Source organism: Sorghum bicolor, chromosome 7, assembly GCF_000003195.3.
Source record: "Sorghum bicolor cultivar BTx623 chromosome 7, Sorghum_bicolor_NCBIv3, whole genome shotgun sequence".
NCBI lineage: Eukaryota > Viridiplantae > Streptophyta > Magnoliopsida > Poales > Poaceae > Sorghum > Sorghum bicolor.
The window spans coordinates 36,895,924-36,922,775 of NC_012876.2; the positions used below are offsets into that span (position 1 = coordinate 36,895,924).

The window sequence follows — 26,852 nt, forward strand, 5'->3', positions numbered from 1 at the left end:
GCGTCGAGCTTTTGGTTCCATGCTCGCGGGGCCTGACGAAGGCCATAGAGGGCCTTGTGGAGCCGAAGAACCTTGTGCTTGTGCCTGTCATCGATGAAACCGGGGGGTTGCTGGACGTATACCTCTTCCTGCAGGTCACCGTTCAAGAACGCGGACTTCACGTCCATGTGGTGAACGCCCCAGCCATGGTGAGCTGCGATGGCCAGGAGCAGGCGCACGGACTCCAGTCGAGCCACTGGAGCGAAAACCTCATCAAAGTCGACCCCGGGACGTTGGACGTAGCCTTTAGCGACGAGACGCGCTTTGTACTTGACGATGTTGCCGTTCTCGTCGCACTTCACTTTGTACACCCATTTCAGGCCGATGGCTTGATGCCCGCGCGGGAGCTCGACCATCGACCACGTCTTGTTGTCGGTAATTGACTTCAGCTCCTCCTCCATCGCAGTAACCCAGTTAGGATCACCGTCGGCTTCCTTCAAGCCTTTCGGCTCCTCCACACTGACGGCGTGCAGCTCAGCCTCTTCAGTGTCATGCTCAATCCGCCCAGGCACGGTGTTTGTGCCAAGGATATTGTCGAGCTTGCGGTACCGGTGTTCCAGGCCCTCGTCGTCGTCGGCGTCGAGGTTAGGATCACTCCTCAGGGGCGTCGCAAACTCGATCTGCTTGCCCACGGAGACACTTGGTGGGGCGGTCACAGGTGAGGTGGCGCCCAGGGCAGCTGGTCCAGATACTGGAGCGTGCGACGTCGAGGATGGAACGGGCGACGTCAAGGACGCAGCGGCCGGTTCTGTGACTGGAGTAGACGATGTTGAGGCTAGACCAGATGTTGAGGACGCAGCCTGGGCGCGTCGAAGGTCATACTCCTCGAAGGTGAACGCCACCACGTCAACCCCTGATGCAGCGCTGCCCCAGTCCCACCGTGTGTCCACGTCGAACACGGCATCACAGGAGACGTGCATGCGCTCTGTGGTTGGGTCGAAGAAGCGGAACGCCTTGGAGCCGTTCTCGTAGCCAATGAAGACGACCTTTTGCCCGCGATCGTCGAGCTTGCTGAGGTATGGCTAGAGCTGCTTGATGTAGGCGACGCAGCCGAACACTTTGAGGAAGTGCACCGGCGGCTTCTTGCCGTACCACGCCTGGTACGGTGTCATCCCGTCGAGCGCGTTGGTTGGCGCCCGGGTCAGTAGGAAGACGGCGGTGTGCACAGCTTCGCCCCAGAAGTACCCTGGCATGCCTTGAGCACGCAGGATGCTTCTCGCCGTGCTCACGACCATTTGATTTCGGTGCTCAACAACACCGTTTTGTTGCGGTGTGTACAGCGCCTAGTGGTGTCGCTGGATGCCTTCACCTGCACAGTACTCCCCAAACTGTACCGACATGAACTCACCCCCATTGTCGGTGCGGAGCACTTTGAGCTTCTTCCCGGTTTCACGCTCGACGCGCGCCTGGAAGTTCATGATCGCCGCTGGTGCGTCCGCCTTGGAGCGAAGTAGCGTGAGCCACATGAATCGGCTCATGTCGTCGACAAGTAGCAGGAAGTAGAGGTTCCCAGCTGGCGTCGATGGAGAGATTGGCCCGCACAAGTCTCCATGAACCAGCTCAAGCTCCTCCTGAGCTCGAAATTTGCTGGCCTGTGGAAAGAGGTTCCGCTTCTGCTTTGCCAGCACACAGTCTTCACAAACTTGATCGACACGGTCGATCATCGGCAGCCCCTTCACCATCTCTCCTCATCCCAGCTTCCGCAATGACTGGAAATTCAGGTGTCCATACCTTTCATGCCAGCGCCAGGCAATGTCCATGACACGGGCAGTCAAACAGACGGGCGCAGTGATGGTCATGTCGAGGTAGTAGAGTCGGCCTAGTGAGCGCTGCACCTCGGCGAGCAGCTGGCGTTGTAGGTCGTAGATGCGCAGTATGCCGCCCTCAATATCGACCTTGAAGCCGTCCTGGTCCATTTGCCCAAGACTCACAATGTTGGTGGTGAGTCTTGGTATGTAGTAGACGCCGTCGAGACGACGGTGTTCACCGTTCTTGCAGGCGAACAGGACGGTGCCCTTGCCCTCGATGTTGACCACCGAGCCGTCGCCGAATTTCACCGTGTCGGTGACGCTGGTGTTCAGCTCGGCGAACACAGAACGTGACCCCGTCATGTGGTTAGTCGCCCCGGTGTCAAGGACCCAACGACGAGGCACCACGGTGTCCTCTTCCTGTTCAAGGTGGAGAAGCACCTTTGGCTCGACGATGTGCACCCGCGCCTGCGCTCCAACAACAGAAGACGACTTGCTGTGGGGGTAGTGCTGTGTACATGGCGCAGTTACCTCGTCATCCACGGCGATGTACATGAGGGCCCATTCCTCATCCTCCTCAGCTTGCGCGACGTGAGCCGCGCCTTGCTTCTTCTTGCTGCGGCAGTCATTGGTCAAGTGACCTTTCCGGCCGCAGGTCATGCAACGATCGCCAGGAGGTGGGCGACCGCCGGTGGCATTTCCGGATCCCCTAGGTTGCCCGTCACGTGACGACGAGTTCCCAGCGCTGTGCCCACGGCCACGCCCGCCGCGCTTGCCGTGGCTGCTGGAGCCGCCACTGCCGCCGGAGCTCTCCTGCTCGCGGCGCGCCTTGCGACGTGCCTCCCAGTCTTCTTCGCACAGCATCAGGCGGCCCATGGCATCTGTGACCTCCTTAGGCTTCGCTCGTTCCTCGAACACACGCAGCCGGCCGATGACCTCGTCGATCGTCACCACCTTCAGATCGAGGAACATCTCCAGGGAGACTGCGGCTTGAGTCAGCCGCTCGGGAACCACCTGCAAAAGCTTTTTCACCACCTCGGCGTCAGTGATGTTGTCGCCGAGAGTGCGCAGGTTGGTGGCGAGCGTGGTGATGCGGATGCCGAAGTCGTTGACAGTCTCCCCATCCTTGAAGGTGAGAGCCCCGAACTCACCACGGAGCTGCTGCGCGCTTGCGTCGCACGCGCGCTCGTCGCCAATCCGTAGATTCTTGACCGCCCCCCAGGCCTCCTTCACGGTGCCCTTGGCGGCGAGGGTGCCCCAGAGCTCGGGTGGAACCGAGCGTAGGAGCCCGGCCATCGCTTGCCGGTCGTCGTGGTACTCTTCTTCATCGGGATCGTCGGCGATGCCGACGTTGACGGCGTCCCAGACACGCAAGGTTTGGAAATTTACCTCCATGACCATAGCCCATTCCGGATAGTTTGTCCGGTTTAACATTGGTCATGTGACGTTCGCCGACGGCCGCTCGATGATGCGCTCTACGACTCGTGAGCCAGAGCGTTGGCGGCTATTGGACCGGCCACGGCGGCGCCGCGGCGAACGTGACGGCTTGGGCTTCATCTCACCGTCGTTGTCGTCTGTCGGCTTCTTGTCAGAAGGTGACCGTGACGCCATGACGACGGTGGAACTTGGCTCTGGTACCAAATGTCATAACTCCGATGAGGATGATGAACACACGTGAACACAAAACTGGACACAGTTATTTGGGGCTGCAAAGCGGCAGCTTTTCTTGGTTGATTGCTATTGCTATATAAAGAGAATTACATGGAAAGTTTTACAAGGTCACTGAGGACCAAATACGATATGTTCGTGATTGAATGATTGCCATCCCAACCATCGTGGGACATGCCGCAATCTCTTGAAAGAGAAAGCAAAAAATGGCGCTAGACGCCTCTACTTACTATCTTTAGCATGCTCAGGGCTCATCTAACATAATGATGGTTATTCCAATCTGCACCTTCAGGCCAATAAGATGCAAATTTAAACAACCGAATGTGATATATGGGTCATATGGGTTATATCAAGATGTAGTCGTATAGAAACAACTTATTCACTTGAGTTGAAAATCAAACCCATGGCCACATAACAAAACAAAGTTTTACGGCTAGTGAATTCTTGTATACAGAGGTAAAAGAGGTAAAGACAACTAACAAATATATTATGGCAGGCATTAAATCTAAGAAAAATCAGTGTTAAACACCACAGCTGTCGCAATTGTTCTCTATGGCTAAAACTCATAATACTTGCTGCTCGGCTGGACTTGCTTGAACAACTAAACTTTTTATTTCTTAAAAAATAATCTTCACTGGTCTGAACCCTTTTTGTGACTTACCATGTCTGAGAAATTTTTAAGATATTGGGAGCGACTTTTTCCCTTTTATATTCAGTAATACCACAACCCTTAAGAAATATTTAGGTACTGATGCTTTCATCTCAAGTCATACTGCTACATTAATTTAGCTTATGCTCATCTCAGAAAAATATGAATCGAACACAAAGACAGGAAATACAAATGTCCTGAGGCAAGGCAAACACACAGACTGGAGAAAGCAGATTGGAGAACATAGAGACAGGAGAAGCATCTGATCCATGTAATCAGCTAATCAAGGAAACAGAGAAATAATATGAATGCATAATATATGAACTCACGAGAACAAGAGATGGGAATTTGAAAGGATCCCAAAGGAGGGGAAATAACTAACCACTTGAACTGCACGAAGGACCACCACACATCAGGAGTAGCCATCGCTGCCGATTGGGATCTTATAGCCATCAGCACTGCACATCTACGACCGGCTATCATTATTCTGCTGCCGGCAGCACGATGCTTATCAGAGCCGCGGCCGCTGATTCGAGGACCACCACTAGCCATTGGCGCCATGCCCCATACCTGATCCAATTAACCAAACAATGGATGGATTCATGGATCAGTGTTGGTGGATGTTCGAACTGATGGTTAAAAGATCAAGACGTAAGAGGAAGAAGAGGGATTTCAGCCTAGAAGATGCAGATGTGACTTTGAGGAGGAATCTTGAAGATGCTGTGCACAGACGCTTCCGCTGCTTCCTCTTTGTTGCATCCGGGTGCCATGTCGCAGGCGCTGGTGTCCCAGGGTCGCCCACGAATGCGCGGTACTCCACGGCAGCCGCATAGAAGCAGGTCTCCTCCTCGTCCTTCGCGTCAATCTCCTCGTCACACGGATTGAGGGTGTGATTGGTTGCCCCGACCGGGTCATTCAAAGGTCCATCCCGCACGGTTTGGTGCAGTTGGCCTGTGTTTGGTTTCCCTACTGGTATCCTTTTCGTGTATGGCTTTGTTCCTCTCTCCCCCTCCATCCCGGCCGCCTCCATCTTCTCGATTCGAGCTTCCCACTCTAGCAGGGACGATGCGGTGCAGCCATGGTACAGAGGCCCATGTGTCATACACTTAAAACTCTCATCCATGCATGCAACCAAACAAGATCCTACCTTGTACGGAACCAACAACAAAAACAACCAAACACGATTAGGTGTATAGTTTCAGCATGCATCTCACCATTCTGGACCGGCTCTCCATCCCGGCTCCCCGTAACCAAAGCAACCAATCACCCCCTGAGTGACGCAGGACCGGTTGCAGGGGTTGGCAGATCCAGGCCGCACCGACCTCTTGGCCGGAGGTGCTCTGGCTAGCGACGGAAGGCACGGGCAGTGTCACCACGCCGCTCGGCCAGTACGGTTGCGGCCTGGCACAAGTGGGTGCCGGGCAGCGGGAGGGCAACGCCGTCTGGGCTTTGCGAGACAAGAGCAGATTGAGTGTCGTTTCTTTTCCTTTTTTTAGTCCGTGTTTGCAGCTTTCGATCTCTTTTTTGAAAAGGCAGCTTTCGAACTCTGCTCGTGTGGGAGCGATCGAAGCCGCGTTGTGTGGTGTGGTGTGATGAGGCGGAGGGCACGCGCGGGGTGGATGTGTGAGAAGCATGGCTTCCCACGTCTGATCGTGACCATTGGATTTGGATTGGATGTATTATTAGCTTTTGATTTTAATAGAGATGAATTTCTACATATATTTTTGTAGGTGCACAATGGTTAGAGCCTCTTAGTGAGGGATGTTTTATTGGGTGAACCAAGTACAATTTAAGTGTGATTTTCTTTTTTTTTACAAAACAACACTACTACGCACATAATTCAGTATTTGATATCGCATATAGAACCATTGGAAAGGTAACTGCAGATGCCAAAGCAATTGAGTGCTGCTAATAATCACACAAACTGAGTATGGGATATTCAAAGTGTGCGGCGTCAGCCAGTTAATAAGTACTCTCTCTATCCTAAATTGTAAGTCATTTCAAAAATGTTGGAGTTAAAGCATCTCAACTCTGACCAAAATTATAGAAAAAATTACAATGATTTAGAAGATCAAATAGGCATAATATAAAAATATAATTAATGAGCAATGTAATGATACTAAGTTGACACCATAAATATTATTATCTTACCATATAAATTTGGTCGAACTTAAGATAGTTAGATAGTTTAACTCTCTAAGATTCTTAAAATGACTTATAATTTAGGATGGAGGGAGTAGCACTTTGGCAGGACAACAGGGCTATCTTTGTCCTTCCATTATCCCTAACGCCAAGCAAAGAAGCATGCTTTCGCTTTAGTTAGCAAAAGCACAGAGATTACAGAGCCAGGGGCAAAGCTAGATGGAGCTAAGCGGTGTGGTGACTACACCGGACGCTTAGCTTGTTGCAGATCTGCGACGAGCTAGCACTTATTTCTTGTTCTTGCCTTCATCCGCAACATTTCTGCTGTGGTACCAGCGCAGGACATGCTGGACGCCGAGGTACGTATCAACATTCCTCTTCCTCGTCTTAATACCTGTTCACTATGTTTAACTTTGCCGATACTAAGGAAAACGTTTAGCAACAGTGATACATATACATCTACTCTTTTTGATGAATCAGCACTTCATAAATCTCATAGACTACAGTCTAAATATGGAAGTTATGAGGTGGGGACGCATTAGATTGCCAACCGTTGAAAACCAAAGCAATCCAACATCAAAGCCTGAATCCACATAACTGATGCCTACAAATTGGTCCACAAGAACAATATGAATTGAAACAAACGTAGGAGCAAATAAATAAAGAAAAAAATCCTCAGTTTTTCATCTAATTGTAGATGAAACAAACTTCGAAAACAATCCCACACACACTATGGGGGTGTTTGGGACTGCTCTGCTCCATATTTTTTAGCTCCGCTCCACATTTTTTAGCCAAACAGTTTCAGCTCCACGCACTCAGCTCGAGAAAAAATAGTGGAGTTGTGAGAGCACCTAAAGAGGTACTTCATGAACTCCAATTTTTTTGGAGCTACTCCATAGTGGAGTTTGTAGAGCAAAGTTCGTGGAGCAGTGCCAAACACCCCCTATATCACCTAGAAATCAATCAAACTCACAGATCAGCTCCACAATCTGTACCAAGAGCTTCACAAATAGTCAATCCACCAGAGGTGTGAATCACCGGAAGAGGTGATCGAGGAGCCAGGGCAAACATCAGAAAATATTCCAGAACTGTTGGACAGTCTACTCTGCAGTCTGCGGACTGAATAATCCATATAATTTGGATCGCAAGTGTGATCCAATCGCACAACGATTCTAGATATATGGTTTTCATGTATCCAATCAAATCATTTGAGTAGATACTACTGGTACTAAATCCTTTGAAGAAGCGAATCCATCTTCTTTCCAAACTGACATATGTATGCTCCTAATATAACCTGCCCGTGCCATTTATGTTGTTTTTGCAGCTCCCTAGGGTGTGACATTGCCATCTATGTAGAGCAGGTTGACATTGCCAGATATGGGTGTCGAGGTTCGTAGTTGTGCTATGATCTGTACTTGTAGTAAAGTAGAAATTTATTAGTCTTAGTTTCCATTATTGATTGCAGGTTGAAGCGACCACGGTCCAAGGGCGGTACGGGAGATAATCTGTTACTTAGAGGATACAGGACATCCAAATCAGGTCATCTACTTTGATGGATGGCATGGACTTGGTGCATCTGCAGTCCTTGCATCTATAGCTGAAGAACCTCCGCTGTCTTTAAGAAGCAGATTCGATCTGATTATCCACATTGACTGTTCTAAATGGAAAAATCGCAGACAACTCCAGAGGACAATTGCACAGAAACTAAATCTTCCGCAGCAAGTGATGTCCATCTTTGAAAGACAGGATGAGGATGATGATTTTGGTGGGGTGGATGAAGGCTCTCGGGGTGAGATAAGAGAAGTCAGGAGAGAGATCCACCGAGCCCTTCAGGGGAAGTCATATTTTGTGGTCTTCCATAACAGGACCGACACAATGGTTGACTTTTATGATTTTGGCATTCCTCCGGCTCCTGCTGAGTATCCCTGGTCAAACATTGTTGGGACAGTCTTGTGGACCTTCCGTGGAAGGCTCCGGAGCATCACCTCATCATGGAACAAGAGGCCACCCCTTATCGTTATGTCTATGAGAAAACAGAGAGACAGTTTAGGTATCTTTATTCTAGCAAGTACAGCAATAGCATCCTGCTTGACGAAGCTGCAGAAATAATTGGATACACAAAGAACAAGGTAGACTTCGCCACCTCAGAAATACTGCATGTTTTTGGTATCTTTTGTCCCTTTGTTCATGGTTACTTCATAGACTTTAACTGGGCTACTCATGCCTCGAACTATTGGGTTTGCGACGGGATTATACAAAGACAACAGCAAGTTGAAGCATGGGACATTGCTACTGCTCTCCGTGAAGAGATACGCCTAGAGGACTACTCATGGTATGATTTCCAGCGGCTGGTCACACTTCATCCCCGTTGGAAGGTCCTCAGCAGCCCAAGCGCATACACAGACTACTTGGATCAGACAACAACATCATTCTTTTGTTCAGACAGAAGAGGAGATGAGCATCAGAGGGCATCTTTGCCCGATAAAATGTTCCAAAGAGCCGACAACCTCCACGTGTTGAAACTCTGCCACTGCACCTTTAACTTTTCTTTGCCTCCTTTTCTTTGTTGCAAAAACCTCAGGTTCCTTGGATTAGATAGCTGCAAGGATCAACCACAAAGAGTAGAAGAAATCAATCAACAAGAAGATGAAGAAGAGCATGACTATTGTAGACAGACAACAGAATTCTTTCAAAGCCTATGGGTGCTCGACATATCTTGTACCGATTGGGAACTGAGTTTATCCCCAAATACCCAAGAGAAAACAGCAACAAGCATCAGGGAGATCAATATAAAGAGAGGAAGAATCTGGCACAAAAGCCATGCATGGACATGGAGACATCTACACAACATTCACAAGCTGAGAGTCATTGAGCCTACGTGCCCTTGGGAGACAGGCAACATGGATGAATTATCAGATATGGTGAAGCTGGAGCTCCTAGACTTGACAGGGAATAGCACAATACAAGTTTTGCCGAGCTTGTCAGGAGCAATTGGGCTCAAGACACTGGTTCTAGATGGTTTCGTTGGGATGGAACATGTTGGCCCCCAATCATTTCCTCCATGTCTTGAAACATTTAGCTTTGATGCAGGGGAAGGACAGGGCCACGACAAGGAAGCTAAAATCTCCCGTATCTCCATGGCTGGTTGTGTAAGACTGGTAAAATTCAGATTGGGTGGATATCTCCCAAACCTTGAGGAGCTGGAGCTCTCTAGCACATCGCTGAAAGCACTGGACCTCAAAGATGAGTTGGTGCAGGCCCCATGTCTACAACAGGTCATTCTGTTGGGATGCCAGCAGCTCCGGGCAGTTCTTTGGCCCAAAAGGGAGCAGCCAAACTCAGAATCCTAAGCATTTCTACTGGGAACATTAGGCTCATTCAGTCATTATTGGTGCTAGGGGATCCAAAGATTAATGTTCGTCTCCGCTTATCTCATCCTAGAAAAGACAACGATGGTAGGGAGACAATGGCTCCACATGGCACTGGACTATTGTCTGAGTTTCCTCAGCACAAGTCACCAGTTTTAAGGACTCACCACCACACCTACAGTGATATCAACTTTGATATTGACTATGAAGGAAGCAGAGCAATCCAGTTTGAGCCAGTGGACATCCATTTAGAGATTGGCAAAGGAATAAGCAACATTAAAGTGGTCACCGAACAAGGAATTAGATCCGTAATCCGTTTCATGAACAGGGTCAAGTCACTGCTCCTGCAGGATAACTCTTCCATCACCACTGTAATCCCCCAAGGAATGATTTCCATAACAGAGGAGCTTGAGCAGATAAGTTGGTCTAGTTTGAAATGGTGCCACGTTGAGAGATGCCCCAAATTGGATTCTGTGTTCACCACAAACTATGATACTGTACTGTCTGCTTTGAGGAACTAGAAACCTTTTCAGGGGCTGATCTCTTGATGACCCGTTGTATTTGGAGCAAAGGAAGGGCAGTCAGTATCGAGGATGATAAAGCATTTGCCAAACTGCGGGCTATAAATCTTCGTACATGTCCTATGCTCACATTTGTTCTCCCATTGTCATGGTTCTATAGCTTGTCCAGCCTGGAGACCCTCTGCATTGTCTGCTGTGGTGATCTCAGACAGGTCTTCCTGGTGGAGGCAACATTTCTGAATGAATTATTTGCTCTCTGTCATCTTGGAGGAGTATTAGAATTCCCAAAGTTGAAGAACATCCGCCTACACAATCTCCCCAAGCTACATCAGATATGTGAGGCCAAGATGTACACCCCAAAACATGAGACCATCTGGGTGAGGGGATGCTGGAGCCTCAAGTGCCTGCCGGCCACCCTCCGACCACCGCAACAGCCGACCAGTCGTGGACTGTGAGAAGGACTGGTGGAACAAGCTGGTGTGGGTTGGAAAGAAGGCCCACCACCACCCCTCCCTCTTCCGGCCACACCACTCCAAGTACTACAAGAAGACCCTGCTCAGAAGCTCAGTTCTCCGGTGAGCCAACCTGATGATGTGGACTAGCAGCTCCACTCAATCCACGTCTAGGTACAGAAGAATAATAACTAACTAGTTTCATCTCACATCCTTTTTCTCTGCTCTTCATGCAAATATCTTTCTGTTTGCAGCAACAAACACAAAGCATCAATGCTTAGCAAGCTATAGTTATTAGTCTCTCCTAGCAGGACTTCTTCATTACTAATTTTTTTTCCCTGTAAACCACTTATATTATTAAGTATTAACTCTCCAGGTTTAATTTGCAGGTGCGTTTGTGAAGAAGGTTTAATTTGCAGGTGGATACATGACTGTGATATCTCAGCTGCTTCCTATGCATGCTTCCGTTGGATTCCTTTACCAAGTCTTCTATTTGTTTTCTCCATAATAAATAGGTGTTTGATGCTGGTTGCATTGCATCCACCGAGTTGCATTGGGTGTGCTTGCTACTAAATTAGTATGTGTGTGAAACACCACTTATTTGCTTGGTATTGTCTGTGTATTTTGTGTGTATGCTTGAAATAAGAGGGTGCCATTTGCCTTGATGCATCTGTACCATAGTCAGACCATGACCCTCATGGTGTACTGTGTGTGTAAGCTGCAAATTAAAGACTTGATAATTTGCATGCGTGATGGACGACTCAGCAGCATGCTACTGCTGCTAATATATTTCAAATGGTTTGGTGTGACCTAGACGATCTAAGTGTTACCTATTTCACTGTGGTGGTATGAACGCATGAGGGAGACCAGGTTTATACTCTGGTGCATGTAGTTGTTGTCAAAGGTGCATGTAGTTGTTTTCAAAATTTCTTTGGAGTCAATGAGAATCGTCAAAACACCCAAATGACCATAGGTTACACAGGGCCTGTTAGAGGGCAACGTTCCGAGAGTTTTAGCCAATACCCAACCTCTCATAAGATCCGATTACTAAGGGTACTGAACTGACAAGAAAACCACCACTGGTGCTGAAGTGACACACCATCGTCCCTCAGGAGTGCAGACTACCATGAAGATTATGGTTAGTCATCAAATCCACCTTAGACATTTTGTGTTCATGTTAACTAGATTAGAGATCCTATGGCTTAATCTCAATTTTTCTCTAACATTGTGGCATCAAGAGCCATCTAACCTAGTTTATGCCTAGGATTAAGTTAACTGGAGGTTGGTTTAATCTAATTAGTGCCCTAATTACTTACTGTTAGCCCCAATTAGCCATGTTGATCATGTTTTGGCCCTGAACTAATCATGCCTAAGTATTGTCCTTACTGTTCTTCAGATCAGCTCAATTTCTTGCATGTTTAAGGCCTAGGTTTAGTTAATCATCAGGGATTAATCATGGACTAATGCAAATGTGTCATATAACGTGTCCAGTCAAACCTCGGATTATGTTAACCGTGGCCAAATTTCACGTGCATCAAGGGCCTAGGGTTCGTATCAACAACAGAAAAGAGTGGAATCGTTGCGAACTCAAGTCAAAATACCCAAAATTTCCAAAAACCTAGATCTATTTCGCCCAAAATTTCTACCCCAAATTCAGAAAGAAAGCCCTAATTGATGAACTTGGGTATTACAAACCTCGGCCCGCTGCGTATCAGGGTATTGCGGCCGGCGTTGCGCGCCAGGGCGCCACCGCAGCTGCCGCCGCGGATCAGGGCGCTGCCGTCTTCTTGGGCGCTGGCCGGGGGCGCTCGACGGAGCCGCACGAAACCATGGCCGCGCGCGTGCACCGGCGAGAGGCCCCGTGCCGGCGCCGTCTCTTGCACGCGCTGCTGCCCTGACCTCATGTTTCTGGTGGCCGCGTCCGTGAAAATCGGGAAGGCTTGGACCGCAGGAGCATTTTTTTGTTAGGACAGTCTCAGTGGGGGTTTCACCAGAGTTTCACCAGCATTTAATATAGTGTCACATCAGCGTTTTGCATGAAATAGGGTGGAAAGAGAGTAGAATCGTTTCACCACGGTGAAACTGGTCGGGCGTCGTTTCCTAGGACTTGAAACCCGGATGAAACGAGCACTGAGTCGTTTCACCCCATCTTCCCCGATCCCGTGCGGGCGGGAGGCGCGCGCCGTCGGCAATCTTCCCGCGTGCAGCCTCGCCTCTTCCCGCGCGCAGCCTCGCCCTTTTCCCGCGCCCTCTTCCCTCCCTCCCCTAAGCTCGCCTTCCTCTCCCTCGTGTCCCATCCACCGTCCTCCCTCCTAGGGTTCCAGGCTCCATGGATCCGCCGCCGGCTGAGGCTTCTAGGCGTGGCGCCGCCGGCAGAGGAGGCAATACCAGCAAGACCCGCGGCCGGCTTGGACTGAAGAAGGCATCCGCTCGTGCGCCGTCACCACCTCCAGGTTGTTCCTCCCCAGCGGCGCCAACTCCCTCCCCCACCGCGCCGACTCCCACCCCCACCGCGCCGACTCCCACCCACACCGCGCCGGCGGCAGGGCAAGCTCCTGGATCCCTTCCTGCGCCGATATTTCCACTGCAAGGAGCAAGATGGGGCTCCATACCTCCCAATTTTGCACAAGATCCTAATTCATGGTATGTTTGATTTCGATCTATTTTTTAGTCAATCGATACTGCTGTGATTTTGATTGTTGCTCTTTGCTAATTGCTGTGATTTTGACAGATGCTCAATCCATACCCAAGTAGATAAGTCTGTTCTCATTGTGTGATACTGAACATGAACCATATTCATGCTTGGAAGGGTCAGTTTACTCGTGGTGATCAGAAACATCCAACGTTGATACTTGAGGCTGTGGCATCACATGATCTTTGGCTTTGGCATGCATTCTTTGGAGCAGCAGGTTCTAACAATGATATTAATGTTTTGAACCAATCTAATGTGTTTATCAATGAGCTCAAAGGACAAGCTCCTAGAGTCTAGTACACTGTTAATGGAAATCAGTACAACATTGGGTACTTCCTTGGTGATGGAATATATCCTGAATGGGCAGTATTTGTTAAGTCAATTAAACTCCCTATCGGTGAGAAGGAACGACGGTATGCAGCCGAACAAGAAGGGGCAAGAAAGGATATCGAGAGAGCCTTTGGTGTATTGCAGCGTCGCTTTTGCATCTTAAAACAACCTGCTCGTCTATACGACAGAGATGTACTCCGTGATGTCGTGCTAGCATGCATCATACTTCACAATATGATAGTTGAAGATGAGAAGGAGGCAGACACTATTGAAGAAAATCTAGACCTAAACGTTCCTCCTAGTTCAACAACCGTTCAAGAGCCGGAATTCTCTCCGGATCAAGAAGTTCCATTTGAGAGAGTTTTAGAAAAAGATACTACTATTAGAGATCGATCGGCTCATCGTCGACTTAAGAAAGATTTGGTGGAACATATATGGAATAAATTTGGTCCTCTTCCACCTGGACCTACAATTTGAGCTAATACCTGTATGTTTCATTTTTTTTATCAATTATACATTGCTGTGACCTGAACTAACACTGTGCTATTTGTTTACTTGTGCAGGGTGAAAGCAACTACTGGAATCTCTGGGGTGCATGATTGGTTGAAGATTGGACGTGATGATTGGTTGAAGATGAGCTCTGTAGCTCATATATCTTATATATATATATATTATATGCATGATTGCTGCTGCTGTGTTGAGAGAAGCTATCTGTAGTTTGTTTTTTTATCTTAAGTGATCTGAACTATATCTGAACTGGTATATGTGATCTGAACTGTAATATGTGATCTGAACTATATCTTGGTCACTGCTATTTTCTATCTTAAGTCTGATGCTTGTGAGAAATGACCACATTCAATTTTGTTGTGAAAAGTCTGATGCTTGTGAAAAGTCTGATGCTTGTTGCTCATGGCCTGTTGCTCACGGCCTGTTGCTCATGGTCTGATACTCACGGCCTGTTTTCTGTTGAAATGGCCTGATGCTTGCTTCTAGTGTGAATCGGTGTGAATAGTGATGATTGTTGCTGCTGAACTGCTTTGCTTCATGGCCTGTTGCTCACGACTTGCTTTTCTCAGTGAGTTTTGGTATGAATTGGCTACAGGATTAACGATGTATATGATCCCATACACATGCAGCATTTAAATGCGATTATCAGCCTGGGAAACATCATAATGAAACTGTTACATTGTGGAGGGTGTTTCAATGTTTGTTTCATGGAGGCTTTGTCAGTAAATTTGTTTGGGAAACTGTGTAATGACACCATGCACTGAGACTGGCCTTAGGCCCTCCTTCTCACCTAAAAAATTTTCATCCATCCCAACGAATCACACATGCATGAAACATTAAATGTAGATAAAAAATAAACTAATTACACAGTTTGGTTGAAATCACGAGACGAATTTTTTAAACCTAGTTACTCTATGATTAGCCTTAAGTGCATGTAACCTACATGTGCTAATGACAGATTAATTATGCTTAATAGATTTATCTTGCAGTTTCCTGACCAGCTGTGTAATTTATTTTTTTATTAGTTTCTAAAAACCCCTTCCGACATCCTTCATGTGACACCTAAAAAATTTTTATCTACAATCTAAACAGAGCCAGCTCCTGGTTTTGTTCCACGCTTGGGCGTCCACGGTTGTCAGACCGACGGCTGAGATCGTTCCATGCATCAGACCACTTACAATGCATACTCTATCATAGAGTCTAAAATTATTTATTACCTTAAACAATGTAAATTTAGAGTGTAAATAAGATCAGTTTCAATGCGTAGTTTCATGCTACAGTTATCAAGACTATAAACTAGGTAATCGAGCCACATGAGTTTCATGGTGAGGAAACTTCTCTCTCATCTGATGAAACTCCTTCATTTAATGACCCTGCCAAGTCAGCAAGTTTGCTTATGTGGCACCCTATTTAATGTGCATAACACTCTCATGAAACATGCATTGAGACTGGCCTAAGACTTGGAGTCTTATTTTTTCTACATCTTTTTTTAATAAATATGTTGTCATATCAGCAAAATACTATAAATAATATATAATTAATTGTCTTGGACTTTGTCATAGAGTCTTGCATTGTGTGCCCTTAGAGCACTCCTAATGCAGAAACTGTTGTGGTTTCTATAGATATTAATTGTAGTGTCACCTAAGCATTTTGCTTATGTGGCAAGAGAGTTATTGAAGAGAGAGAGTAAAAATCATATAAACTGGGTCTAAGTTAGAAACCATGTCTACACAAAATCCAAGACATGAAGTGATATGATTAACTAAGAATGGAGAGAGAATGAATGTGATTGGATAAAAAATATTCTATAGAAATTATCTATTGGGATCATAGTTTCTATAAATAATGTCTATAAAAATCATAAAACAGTAAGTGTACATAATGATTATTTCTGCTGCTAAGTTAGGATTACTTTTCTAGTTTGAATGGAACCAAAGGAAAATTCTAATTAGAAACTTCATTGTTGCTTATGTATATATTTTACTCTCTAATTTTCTCTAACAATCCGCCCCTTTATATTTAGTATCTATTACTCAAGTTATGGTTTGAGTTTTGCTTAGATTCATCTGACATTGAATAGTTTTGCAGTATATCGGTTTGAACCCCAATTTGTGAGCCAAATCATACATCAACAATATTTTCATATTGCATCTATCGGGTTCTTACTTGTGTTTCTTCAATTCACATGCAAGACTTCGTGGTGAGGTCAACCGGGCATTCCATGGTTGGTAGCCAAAGGGATGTGGTGTTATTATTGCAAGGTTCAAGTCTTTGTGATAGAAAGTCGGACCGATGTGTCAAACATCCACCAATCCGTTAGTTACTTTAATTTAATGGAAAATCAGGCACTCCTGTTCCTATCAGTCAGTTACATGCATTTATCCGATGAACATTTCTTTTGTTTTAGTTAACATCTGAATGTGCAAGACATTTCTTAACTTTAGTGTAGTACGTGTACAAATGATTGGTGGTAGTACCACTGCTATTTTCTTTTTCTTTTTACTTCGATGACTGACCACATTTGGAAAGTGATGCAGTAATTTATTTTGAAACAATGGTATAAGTGTGGTCGCGTGGACAATGCATTCTAGGATAATTTAGACATGTAGCTAGGTATGTTGACACAAATCTGTTCGCACACCCAAATGGCTAACACAACTGGAGGACTGATTCACGACAAAGCAGGGGAAATTGGCTTTATCCTATTTTTGTAACTAGCTTAGTTAATTTTGGTAGATCAGCTGCGATGAAAACTTGTTAAAGCGTAAATAACATACCATTTGATATGATTTAGGAATAGTAGTGGTTGAAGGTTCCTTCGAGTGCATTGGTTTTTACATTTAAACATGGTTGAGAGATCATGGCATGCTACTGTGGAGGGGGCCATCAAGCAAGGGCCTGTGCAAAAGTGACATGACTCAATCTTGCCATTAACAAAAGAGACATGACTTGCTAGTACATTTTATTTCCTAGGATTGCCACTATTCAATTACAGGCATGTCAAAACATTTCAAGTAGATAATACTGCAGATAAACACATGCACAACTTAGTTGAAATGGATTTTTTTCTTGAAACTATACGGTGGTGCATACAGGTTTTGTAAGTTGAATGGATCGTTACAACATCAGTCGGAACAAAAAGAACATGTAAATAACAAATTAGTTTAGAAAGTAAATTATACTAAACTCCTAGGGCTGACAATTTTTTTGACGTGCCGCCCTAGACTTTTTCAGTTCTATTGGATGGTTTTCTCAAAGGCGTGTTGGCTATGTTTAGTCAAAGATTTTCTTTCTTTCCAGTTTCTGTGTACACGGTTCTAATTTGCTACAGCCGAACTTTATGCCCGTCTTGAACTCTGTAATAATTGGTCTGATTGTATCTTTGGATAGATGAAGCCGGATAATATATCCTTTATCTAAAAAAAACTAAACTCCTAGGGATGCTCTTACATCCTTCCATATATTCTTTCTACCTTGTATATTTGTATCAAGAATTCTTTCTTATTTTTTATTTCTTTTTACACCTTTCCACCTCCACATTTATATATTCTTTCTCTCTTGTATTTTTACATTAGGAATTCTTTCTTATTATTTATTTTATTTTGCACTCTTCCACCTCTAGGCTTGTTAGGAAGTGTCAAGAGAATGCACGACGCGGCATAGCATCACACCAAACAATTATCATACAAAAAAGGTCTTATTTTCTTTCTTTTTAGACTGTCTCCCACAATCATCACCTAAAATACAAGACTAAAAGGTAGCGCTACAGGTAAAAGGTTCCATACCTATTTTTAGTCTTCTCCAACAATAAAACCTAAAAGACAACACTCTCTGTAAATGGGTCTCGAGGAGAGAGGATACCTAAATTTGGGTTATGCTTCTCCCGATACCCAAAATAGATCTTCTGTATGGGTACTTTGTTGGAGATGGAGAGCCATTTTAGATTTGGATTTCTAAATAGGTCTCCTATATATTGGAGACGGTCTTAGTTGTAGGAGATAGGAGAGTAGGAGATTACTCACAAATAAGGCTACAAAGATAGCACTAAAGGAATCATGTATCGTCGCTGGTAGTCTTTTTCTCATACCCTATCTACTCTAAGATGGATACTGACAGTTTTTTTGTTGTATATTAACTCACAATATATAATCTCCTCTACAGGTTAGTGACCGTGTTTTCTTTGATGAAGTTAACTATTGAAGATTAGTTGCTATAAGGCCCTGTTTAGATTGGAGATGAAAATTTTTTGGGTGTCACATCGGATGTGTCGGAAGGATGTCGGGAGGGGTTTTTAGAAACTAATAAAAAACAAATTACATAGCTCGTCAGGAAACTGCAAGACAAATCTATTAGGCATAATTAATCTGTCATTAGCACATGTGGGTTACTGTAGCACTTAAGGGTAATCATGAAGTAATTAGGCTTAAAAGATCCGTCTCGCTATTTTCAACCAAACTGTGTAATTAGTTTATTTTTTATATATATTTAATGTTCCATGTATGTGTCCAAAGATTCGATGGGATGGATGAAAAAATTTTGGGTGGAAAACTAAACAGGGCTCAAGATGGTCTATATGTTAGTTTGACCTCTTGCGATGCTTGACAAGCATGTTGTATGTTTGTCTAAACTCCTCTGCTTAATACAATAATACATAAATCTTTTGTGTTCTCAAAAAAAAAGATTGAAGATTAGAGTGGTACTTATATTTAGTTCATTCAACGTGGACTACTGATGCAACCTTTTTAATGTATAATGTAATTTTCATGTAAGCATATTTAAATCAATAGTAATCATAGTACAAATATATCCACCATGGTCCACCATTCAATTCAAGTTCATATAGTTTTTTTGTCTTTAGTTACACCCATATGGGAAAGATCTATATGTTCTCTGCTTATATCGCATATATACTTATATTTATTTATACACGATCATGATTCCTTACATCCTATTTCTCATAACTCAACTAAAAAGTACTTCTACATATTTCGCGGCACCGCGCAGGGAATTCACCTAGTATCAATAACGTTATTACCTTACTTTCTCTTTAAGTTTTTTGAGATTTAAATTTAAACTATTTGATTGATCTCAAGAATGGATGATCAAGGGGAGTATTGAGAAGCAAATTAACCAGTAGGACTCCCATATACACTCCATGGAGTAGTGACTAGAATTAGTATTAATCACTGATTTTTTAGATAAAGGAAACAACAAATTTTGGCCAAAAGCAACCGGACGAACTAATGGGCTGTTCTAAAAAAATATTGGCCAATAATCAAGGATGATGTAATGAACACGATAGACGTGTTCTGGGCCCTAGACAGTAGAAGCCTATATCATCTCAATGGTGCTTATATGGTTCTTGTTGGTATAAATTAACTGCACTCTATTTAAATAGATTTAAGTAGGATTATCCGTAAGCGCACAGATATCATACCAGTGTCATATTTTACCCGGAGGTTTTAAATATCGTATCCACAGGGAATAGTTGTGATGATGACATAGTATATAGACTTAACCCCACAATTAGGCTAGATCATATCAAAAAAAGGAAATAGCTAATGCACTCTGGTTCTGACTCCAGTAAACTTTGTATAATATCGTCTTATCGGGCAAGTAACCTAATAGGAGAAGAAACAGAGTAATCTCCTACGGCACTTCTGGGGGCGCCTATCAATACTATCAACGGGAAGTGGACTACAGAGGAATCAACACAGCTGTCACCTATGTGAACTACCACTGTCCGCCTGATCAGGGGACATTCACAAGTAAACCTAGCCTAGGCACCACGCCTACACTACGAAATACTACTTCAAACAAGTTACGACCAAGATCAAAGCACTCAATATGAGTTGTGAACCAAAGAACAAATAAGAACAAGTTGCTTACTTAAATTAGAAGGGTAAGTACAAAAGTACCTCAGAACGCAGCTCCGGGCGAGGGAACTGGATCTAGATGAATACAGCCACAAAGAAGCACCGATAGGCCGGAACTCCTCTAGAATCTCTACAACTCTACTCAATCTCTCTAATCTCTAAACAAGACTAGATCTAGAAGAACTAGTCTCTCCTAATTGCTACATCTAGATGAACTAGATCTAGATGAACTAGATCTAGATGAACTAGAACTAGATCAACTAGAGGGACCCTAACCCTAATTATGTGGAGAATATGAAGCGCCGGGGTGTAGAATGCCTCCAGGGAGGGGGTCTGCCCCTCTATTTATAGCCCGGTGGGATCGACATGCGCCGTAGGATCAAACTGACTTAACCAAGGGCCGAGATGCATCAAAAGAGGCGGTGGAGGAAGCTTCCGAAAGGGGGGAGCCAGAAACCCTAGGGGCGTCGGCCGGCGCTAGGGTGGGGCCGGCCGGCCCCACCTTGCCTCCTCTGCAGGTCTCATTCCTTCGGGTGTCTTCTAGAGCCTTCCTGACCCCGTTGGCGGTGTTGTTGCGTCGCGGTTATGTTTCGTGTTTATTTTGCACTTGAATCCCTCTTTTCAGCTTTCTGTGAAATAAACCCTGGAAAACACAGAATATGCAAAACTCGTGGAAATTGTCAGTTTAAACCCTATACTAGTGTGTATTCATTTCTCCTTTGGGTTTAAAGTTCTAATAAAAGTTGACGTTATCGACCGTCAACAATTCCCCCAAGCTTACCTTTTGCCAGTCCCTTCGCAAACAACCCAAGCCTAATTAATAAACTTGGATCAAGAGTTGCTACAATACTTTCATTTCTTTTAAGTACACTTGCTTTTGAACATAAATTGTCCTCTGGTCTAACTTTCAAACATACCTATTTTACCTTTAACCATGGAGCTCAGCTTTTGCATAAGTCTTGGGTAATCGAAAGATAGAACAATCAAGTCAAGCACTATGTCTCAAATTCTTCACAGTACCAATATTCCGGAGTTTTGCAAGTTTTTGAAATAAAGCTCAGAGCATGATTGTATGACACCCTCAAGTCTCTTATTATGTAGTATTTATGGATCTCGCTGAGGCATTAATGAGGTTATACCTTGCTACAACTAAGGATATATATAGTGGAGCTTATAGGAGTGGCAATAACAAGGATGAGCATACTTGCATTTCATATATTGTGAAGTCAAACAATGGATCCACAGAGAATCAAGGCATACAATTGAATCAAGATGTGCCTGTGTATGGAATATGGTGGATAGGTGCATATATGGTATTTAGTGGCTAATCCTAATTCTACTTTTGCTCTTTGAAAATTACTCCCTCCTTAATGCTTTTCGTAGGAAAACATGGGCTATCTTTATTCTCTCTTTCTCTTCTTTTTCACTATGGGAGGCGGGCATCGATGTACCCATTGTTTTACTTGTTGGGACACTTGTCCATCTTTTACTCTCACTTTTCTCCTCTTCTCTTTTTTCAATACTTTTGCATAACCACATGCATCCTTTGAATACAAATATTTGGAGAGATAATGATAAGAACTTAGAGCAATTAAATGGGGGCTGTCTTATAGGGTATATTTTTGGGTGTTTACTCCAATGTAGGAGAAAACGTTTTTTTAAGGTGGATCTGGATGAAAGTGGAAATGACTATGCTTACATCCCAGAGTAGGAGTAATGCATATGTGGGTGGAGTGCGTAAGTGATCTTCATTTTAAAAGCATGACAAGACTCTCATAAGATATACAATAAAGGTTGACTAAACTCAATGCAAAGCAAGCATCATGAATGTGCAAAGGTTTTCCTAACTCTAAATGTATCATATATGGCTTTGGTAGAAATTTTATCATACAATAGCTCATCATGTAAGATTTTGGGTTTTTGAAAATAAATCTCCAGAACTTAGTAATGCTAGGAGTAAGATAAATAGCAGCTTGATCCTTCATGTATAATATCAATTACCTAGACTTAGCTTAAACATATGCCTCCACAAATTTTAGGTTCAGAGTAAATTCTTGTCGACGAAAGCTAGTCGGCAGTCTACCTTGGGGTATACCCACGGTAGTAGTTTATCGGTAGACGGTGCGCAAACTACGAACTCAATGGTGACGCAAGACACGGACAAGCTTTTTATCCAGGTTCGGCCGCCGAGTTGGCGTAATACCTACGTCCTGCGTCTGGTTGTATTGGATTGTGTTCAGAGAATCTGATCTCCCCTAGGGGGGTCCCTTGCCCTTCCTTATATAGTCCGGAGGGCAAGGTTACAGATCTGGAAACTAATCCTAGTCGGTTACAATTGTCATAGATAGTTCGATATCAATTCCTATTCTAACCGACTAGAATCCTGCTTGATCTTCACGGCTTGTTCCCTTGCACGAAACTCCAAGCTGTCGGATCAAACTTTGAGCTTGTCTCGTAATGGGCCAAGTCTCCTGGCCCAAGTCTAGCCGTAAGGGTATAGGGGTTTATACCCCCACAGCTAGTCCCCGAGCACCATGTATTGTGAAGTAACGTGCCATCTTGAGCTTCTTCGACCAATGAAATTTTGACATCTTCAATCAGCATGAAATTCACCCAGACAGTTGCGACGGTATTTTGACCAAATCTAAACATATTTGATCAACATTGACATCGAAGAAGCCAATTGTTCGAAGAATGCATGGTGCTCTTGAGAAAAAATATTTCCTTTCTGGAGAAGTGTGCCCACTTTACTTTTCTGAAAAGAACGGATCCTCGAAAAAGCAAACATATTCACCGCAAGGTGAAGTGTGCCCACTTAGTCCCCGAGCCTGGTAGTAGGTGACGTAGGCACGTGGTGGCAGGGTCAAAAGAAAATTCCCTAGAGTAGTTTTGACACTGAGATGCATCGCTAGATGCATCGTACCGATGTAGTCCCCGAGCTTGCTGGAAGGCGAAGTATGAGCCTTGTAGCAAGGTCTAAAAAATTGAAAGTACCAGTCCGTCTGCAGTTGAATAGACTAATCGACCAGTCCCCGGGTGTGCAAAAGTATGACGACCAGGCCCCAAGCACCAAACGCACTCCTTAGAATTCTGAGTTGCTATATTGGGCGACCAGTCCCCGGGCATCGATCGTTCAGTGGTCACCGGAATTTTTGAAGTTCCGGGCTGATAGACTGGGCGACCAGTCCCAGAGCATCAAGTGCTCGGTGGTCGGTGCAGTCCTTCACATCCGAGTTAATAGATTGGGCGACCAGTCCCCGAGCATCAAGTGCTCGTTGGTCGGTGCAGTCCTTCACATCCGAGTTAATAGATTGGGCGACCAGTCCCCGAGCATCAAGTGCTCGTTGGTCGGTGCAGTCCTTCACATCCGAGTTAATAGATTGGGCGACCAGTCCCCGAGCATCAAGTGCTCGGTGGTCGGTGCAGTCCCCGAATTGTTGACTCTCTGCCATATTTGTCTTCTTGTTTTTGAAAAGACCTTTCCAGTTAAGATTGATGTGACGAGACCTCCTGACGGGGTGTCAGATGGATGCATGAAAAGTTGCGCCTGGCAACTGTGCAGCCGCCCTTTGCATGGTTTGAGAAAAGGAAACCATCAATTGGTACGAAAACTCCGCCGCATTAATTGTTTATAATCATTGAAAACCGAAACTCCGCATCCGCCGCATGGCCCGCCCACTTCCCAAGAATACGGGAAGTAGGGGAGGTGGAGTTGCGGGTTATAAAGGCTCGACAGTTCCGCCTGTACTGCTTACCCTGCCATTGCCTTCAAGCCTTCCACTTTTGCCTCCTTCAATCACCTATATCTTTGTAACTCAAGTCCACTTCCTCACCTCCAATGGCGAAGAGCGACTCCAAGAAGAGGGCCGAATTGATGGCCAAGGAGTGGAAGAAGTCCCGCAGCACCGCCAAGTCCCTCGGTGATCTCGTCGACATGGGGCTCCTGCACAGCTCGGAACTCGGCGACTGGAGAGCGCCGGAAGGAGAGAGCTTCCCCGACCCCCGTGCCGGTGAGATCGTCGTGTTCGAAGATTTCATTAAAAGGGGCTTTGGGGTTCCTGTTCATCCTTTTCTTCAAGGTCTTCTTTTGTATTATGAGATCGGGATTTGCAATCTGCACCCGAACTCAATTCTCCTCATCTCCACTTTTATCCATCTGTGCGAGGCCTATGTTGGCATAGAGCCGCACTTCGATCTCTTTCGTTATCTTTTCTGCTTAAGGAAGAAGGGAGCAGTTGGAGGCTCCAAGATTGCAGGTGGAGTATACCTCAATCTCCGGGACGGGATGAAGAACCGGTACCTGAACTGCCCTTGGAATACCTCTCTTACCGAATGGTATAAGAAATGGTTCTACGTCAGGGAGGAGCCGGGCAGCTCCACGTTCTGTGACGTGGGGTACATCCCCGAGAAGAGGGTCAGTTGGACCGACCGCCCAGAATTTGACGGACAAGTAGCAGACCTGATGAAGCTGATCGACTGGTCGCGCTTGGATGGGCTAGGGGTGGTCGGCAACTTTGTTTGCCGCCGGGTGATGCCCTGCCAGAAGAGGGTGCACTCGGCGTACGAGTACGCCGGAAGCCAGGACCCGACCAGGATGAGGCCTGAGGTCCTGGAGAAGGAAGAGGTGCAGCAGTTGTTGAACGAATTGTTCAACTTTGCTGACGGGGGCTTCATCCGTGGTAGTGATCGGGTGCAAGCTTTCAAGCTGGGACGACCGGCCCCTAAGGTGATGTCCTTTACTTGACTGTGACTCCTTAGCATTAGTTATATCGTCGGATGCTGACTTGTCTGTATTTCTCTTTGTAGATCGGAGATGTAGACAGGTGCACAGTGTATGTGTCACTGGCGCCTGGGATGGAGGATCCCGCAAGGGAGGATCCGCCGATAGAGGACGCTGCACGGTGTGATCGGTACACCAGGAGTGAAGAGGACCAGGCCCGTCCCATCCCGACCACCGAGGAGAGGGTGGCGGGGAAAAGGCCAATGGCGATGGATCCTTCGCCTGCGGCGACGCTGCCAGCGGAGAGCAACCAAGCACCGAAGCGCCGTCGGCTCGTCCGGATTACCGACGACGATGACGAGGAGGAGGAAGCCGCACCGTCGCTAGTCCGACGGCCTCGTAGCCGTCCGGACAGTGCGCCGGCCACCACTGGTCGGGTGGCCAGCGATCCTCCTTCGCCGCGCGTTACAGAGATGGGAGCCCAAGCACCAACCGCCCAGGCTCGGAGGAGGTTCACCACGACCCACCGTCGTTCGGATCTGTAAGTGTTCGACTTACGTATTTTAGCGTTTTTTTTTTGAAAATGCTGCTTTGATTTTTAGCACGGCGTCGGATGTCAACCCCGACCACGCCGTCGGACAAAGGGCGGCCGAGCCTGCTTATGCTGCTGAAGACGCGGCGCCGCAGACAACAGATCAGCCTGCGGCGGCAGCTGCTGCTACAGGCATCGAGGGAGAGTCTGCTCCGGCGAGTGCCGCGGCGAGTACTCCGCCGAGGGATGGGGAGGCAGGAAGGACCCCTCCCCCGAGTACTATTGTGGAGGAGGGGAGCAGAGTCCTGACTCCTCCAGCCGAAGAAGGGAGGATGCCGACACCGCCCCGAGCGGGGGCTTCTTCACCCGTGGGCTCCCCTGGCCCATACCAGGGACCAGTGATGCCCTCGACCGCAGCCGGAGGCAGTGCGGCGAACGAGGAGCCCCAGGAGGCCTCCGATGACGACGTGGAGGAGGTACAGGGTCGTCCCCGTGATGGTCGCCAGCACATCTATGTGTGGCGCCAGCGCGGGGATCACTTTATTGGTCATGAGGAGCTCGCGGAGACGGAGGAGGCCGCGAGGGTAGAGCGTGCGGCTAAGCGTCTCGTGGACGAGGTTAAGGTAGGTAATCCTATGTGTTGCTTGGATAATCTTTGTGCAGTGTTCCCGTATTCGACATGTGTTCTTTTTTTTTGCAGGGCGCAATGAAAACGGCGAAGTACCGGAAACGGTGCTTTGACTAGATCGAAGGGATCGTGGCCGAGAATAAGGCCTTGTCCGCGGAGGTAGACCGGCTGCGGTCGGAGGTTGGGGAGAAGGTAGCCGAGAAGAGCGCTCAGGAAGAGCGCTGTCTCGAGCTTACCCGACACTTAGCCGACCAGTATCGGCTGCGAGAAGGTTAGTCTCGAACATTTAGGCGGCTGTATGTGACCGCGTTATTTGAATTTGCTAATCTGGGAATTATTCGTGCAGACATGGAGGAGGAGGTCGCGCGCCTTCGGCAGGAGAAAGAGCAGCTCAGCCAAGAGCTTGCCGGGGCGCTGGAGGCCGGACGCCGAGCAGGGGAGGAGCTGAGCCGAAAGGACCAGGAGTTGTCTGGTAATACGCACCGCCTCCGTTAGTCGTCGTTTATCATTCTTTTATTTTTGATACACTGAATCTAACATCTTGCTTGTCTTGCAGTGCTCAAGGTGAACGCCAAGAAGCACCTGGACGAGCTGGTCAGGGACCGGGACTCCTGGAAGGTCAACTGTTGTAAGATCTGGAAAGGAGTGTCCCCGGTCCTGGACTTGATCAGCCCCGAGCTCCCGGAGAGCCAGCCCCGCGTGCCGAAATTGACGCCAGTTGAAAAGGCGCAACGGGCGTGGGACTGGCTTCAACAGTTCGTGAAGGACGCTGGGGAGTTTGCTGGTGCGCACATCCTTAGCGTGGTGCGCGCCCACTACCCCCTGGTTGATTTGACCAGGCTGGAGAAGCGGTACCCCAAGGAGGTCGGCCCGTAGGAGGCGGACGAGCTTCGGGGTGGTCTGCTGGGCTTGTCGTCGATGGTGATTGGCGACATCAACCTGTGCGGAACGGCCACTCCCCCCGACCAGCCAGGTTCAGA

At 46.5% G+C, this 26,852-nt stretch overlaps 2 protein-coding genes and 1 pseudogene across 2 annotated transcripts; 2 read left to right on the plus strand and 1 right to left on the minus strand.

Moving 5' to 3' along the window:
* Positions 1,728–3,188, minus strand: LOC110437255. Its single transcript, XM_021465637.1, has one exon. It carries the CDS (start codon positions 3,186–3,188, stop codon positions 1,728–1,730), a length of 1,461 nt encoding a protein of 486 aa, XP_021321312.1.
* Positions 10,483–10,714, plus strand: LOC110436965 (annotated as a pseudogene).
* On the plus strand, positions 12,917–26,440 carry LOC110437256 (translation initiation factor IF-2-like). Its single transcript, XM_021465638.1, has 5 exons — positions 12,917–13,230; positions 14,173–14,251; positions 24,799–24,902; positions 25,315–25,459; positions 26,429–26,440. The coding sequence occupies exons 1-5, from the start codon at positions 12,917–12,919 to the stop codon at positions 26,438–26,440; spliced, it is 654 nt and encodes a 217-aa protein (XP_021321313.1).

Excerpts from the sequence above, each read along its gene's own strand:
- LOC110437255 (XM_021465637.1), bottom strand. The coding sequence starts at position 3,188 with ATGGTCATGGAGGTAAATTTCCAAACCTTGCGTGTCTGGGACGCCGTC.
- LOC110437256 (XM_021465638.1), top strand. The coding sequence starts at position 12,917 with ATGGATCCGCCGCCGGCTGAGGCTTCTAGGCGTGGCGCCGCCGGCAGA. Across the intron at positions 13,231-14,172 it reads GCACAAGATCCTAATTCATG|GGTGAAAGCAACTACTGGAA; the intron begins GTATGTTTGATT and ends TTACTTGTGCAG. Across the intron at positions 24,903-25,314 it reads GACGCTGCACGGTGTGATCG|CACGGCGTCGGATGTCAACC; the intron begins GTACACCAGGAG and ends TTTGATTTTTAG.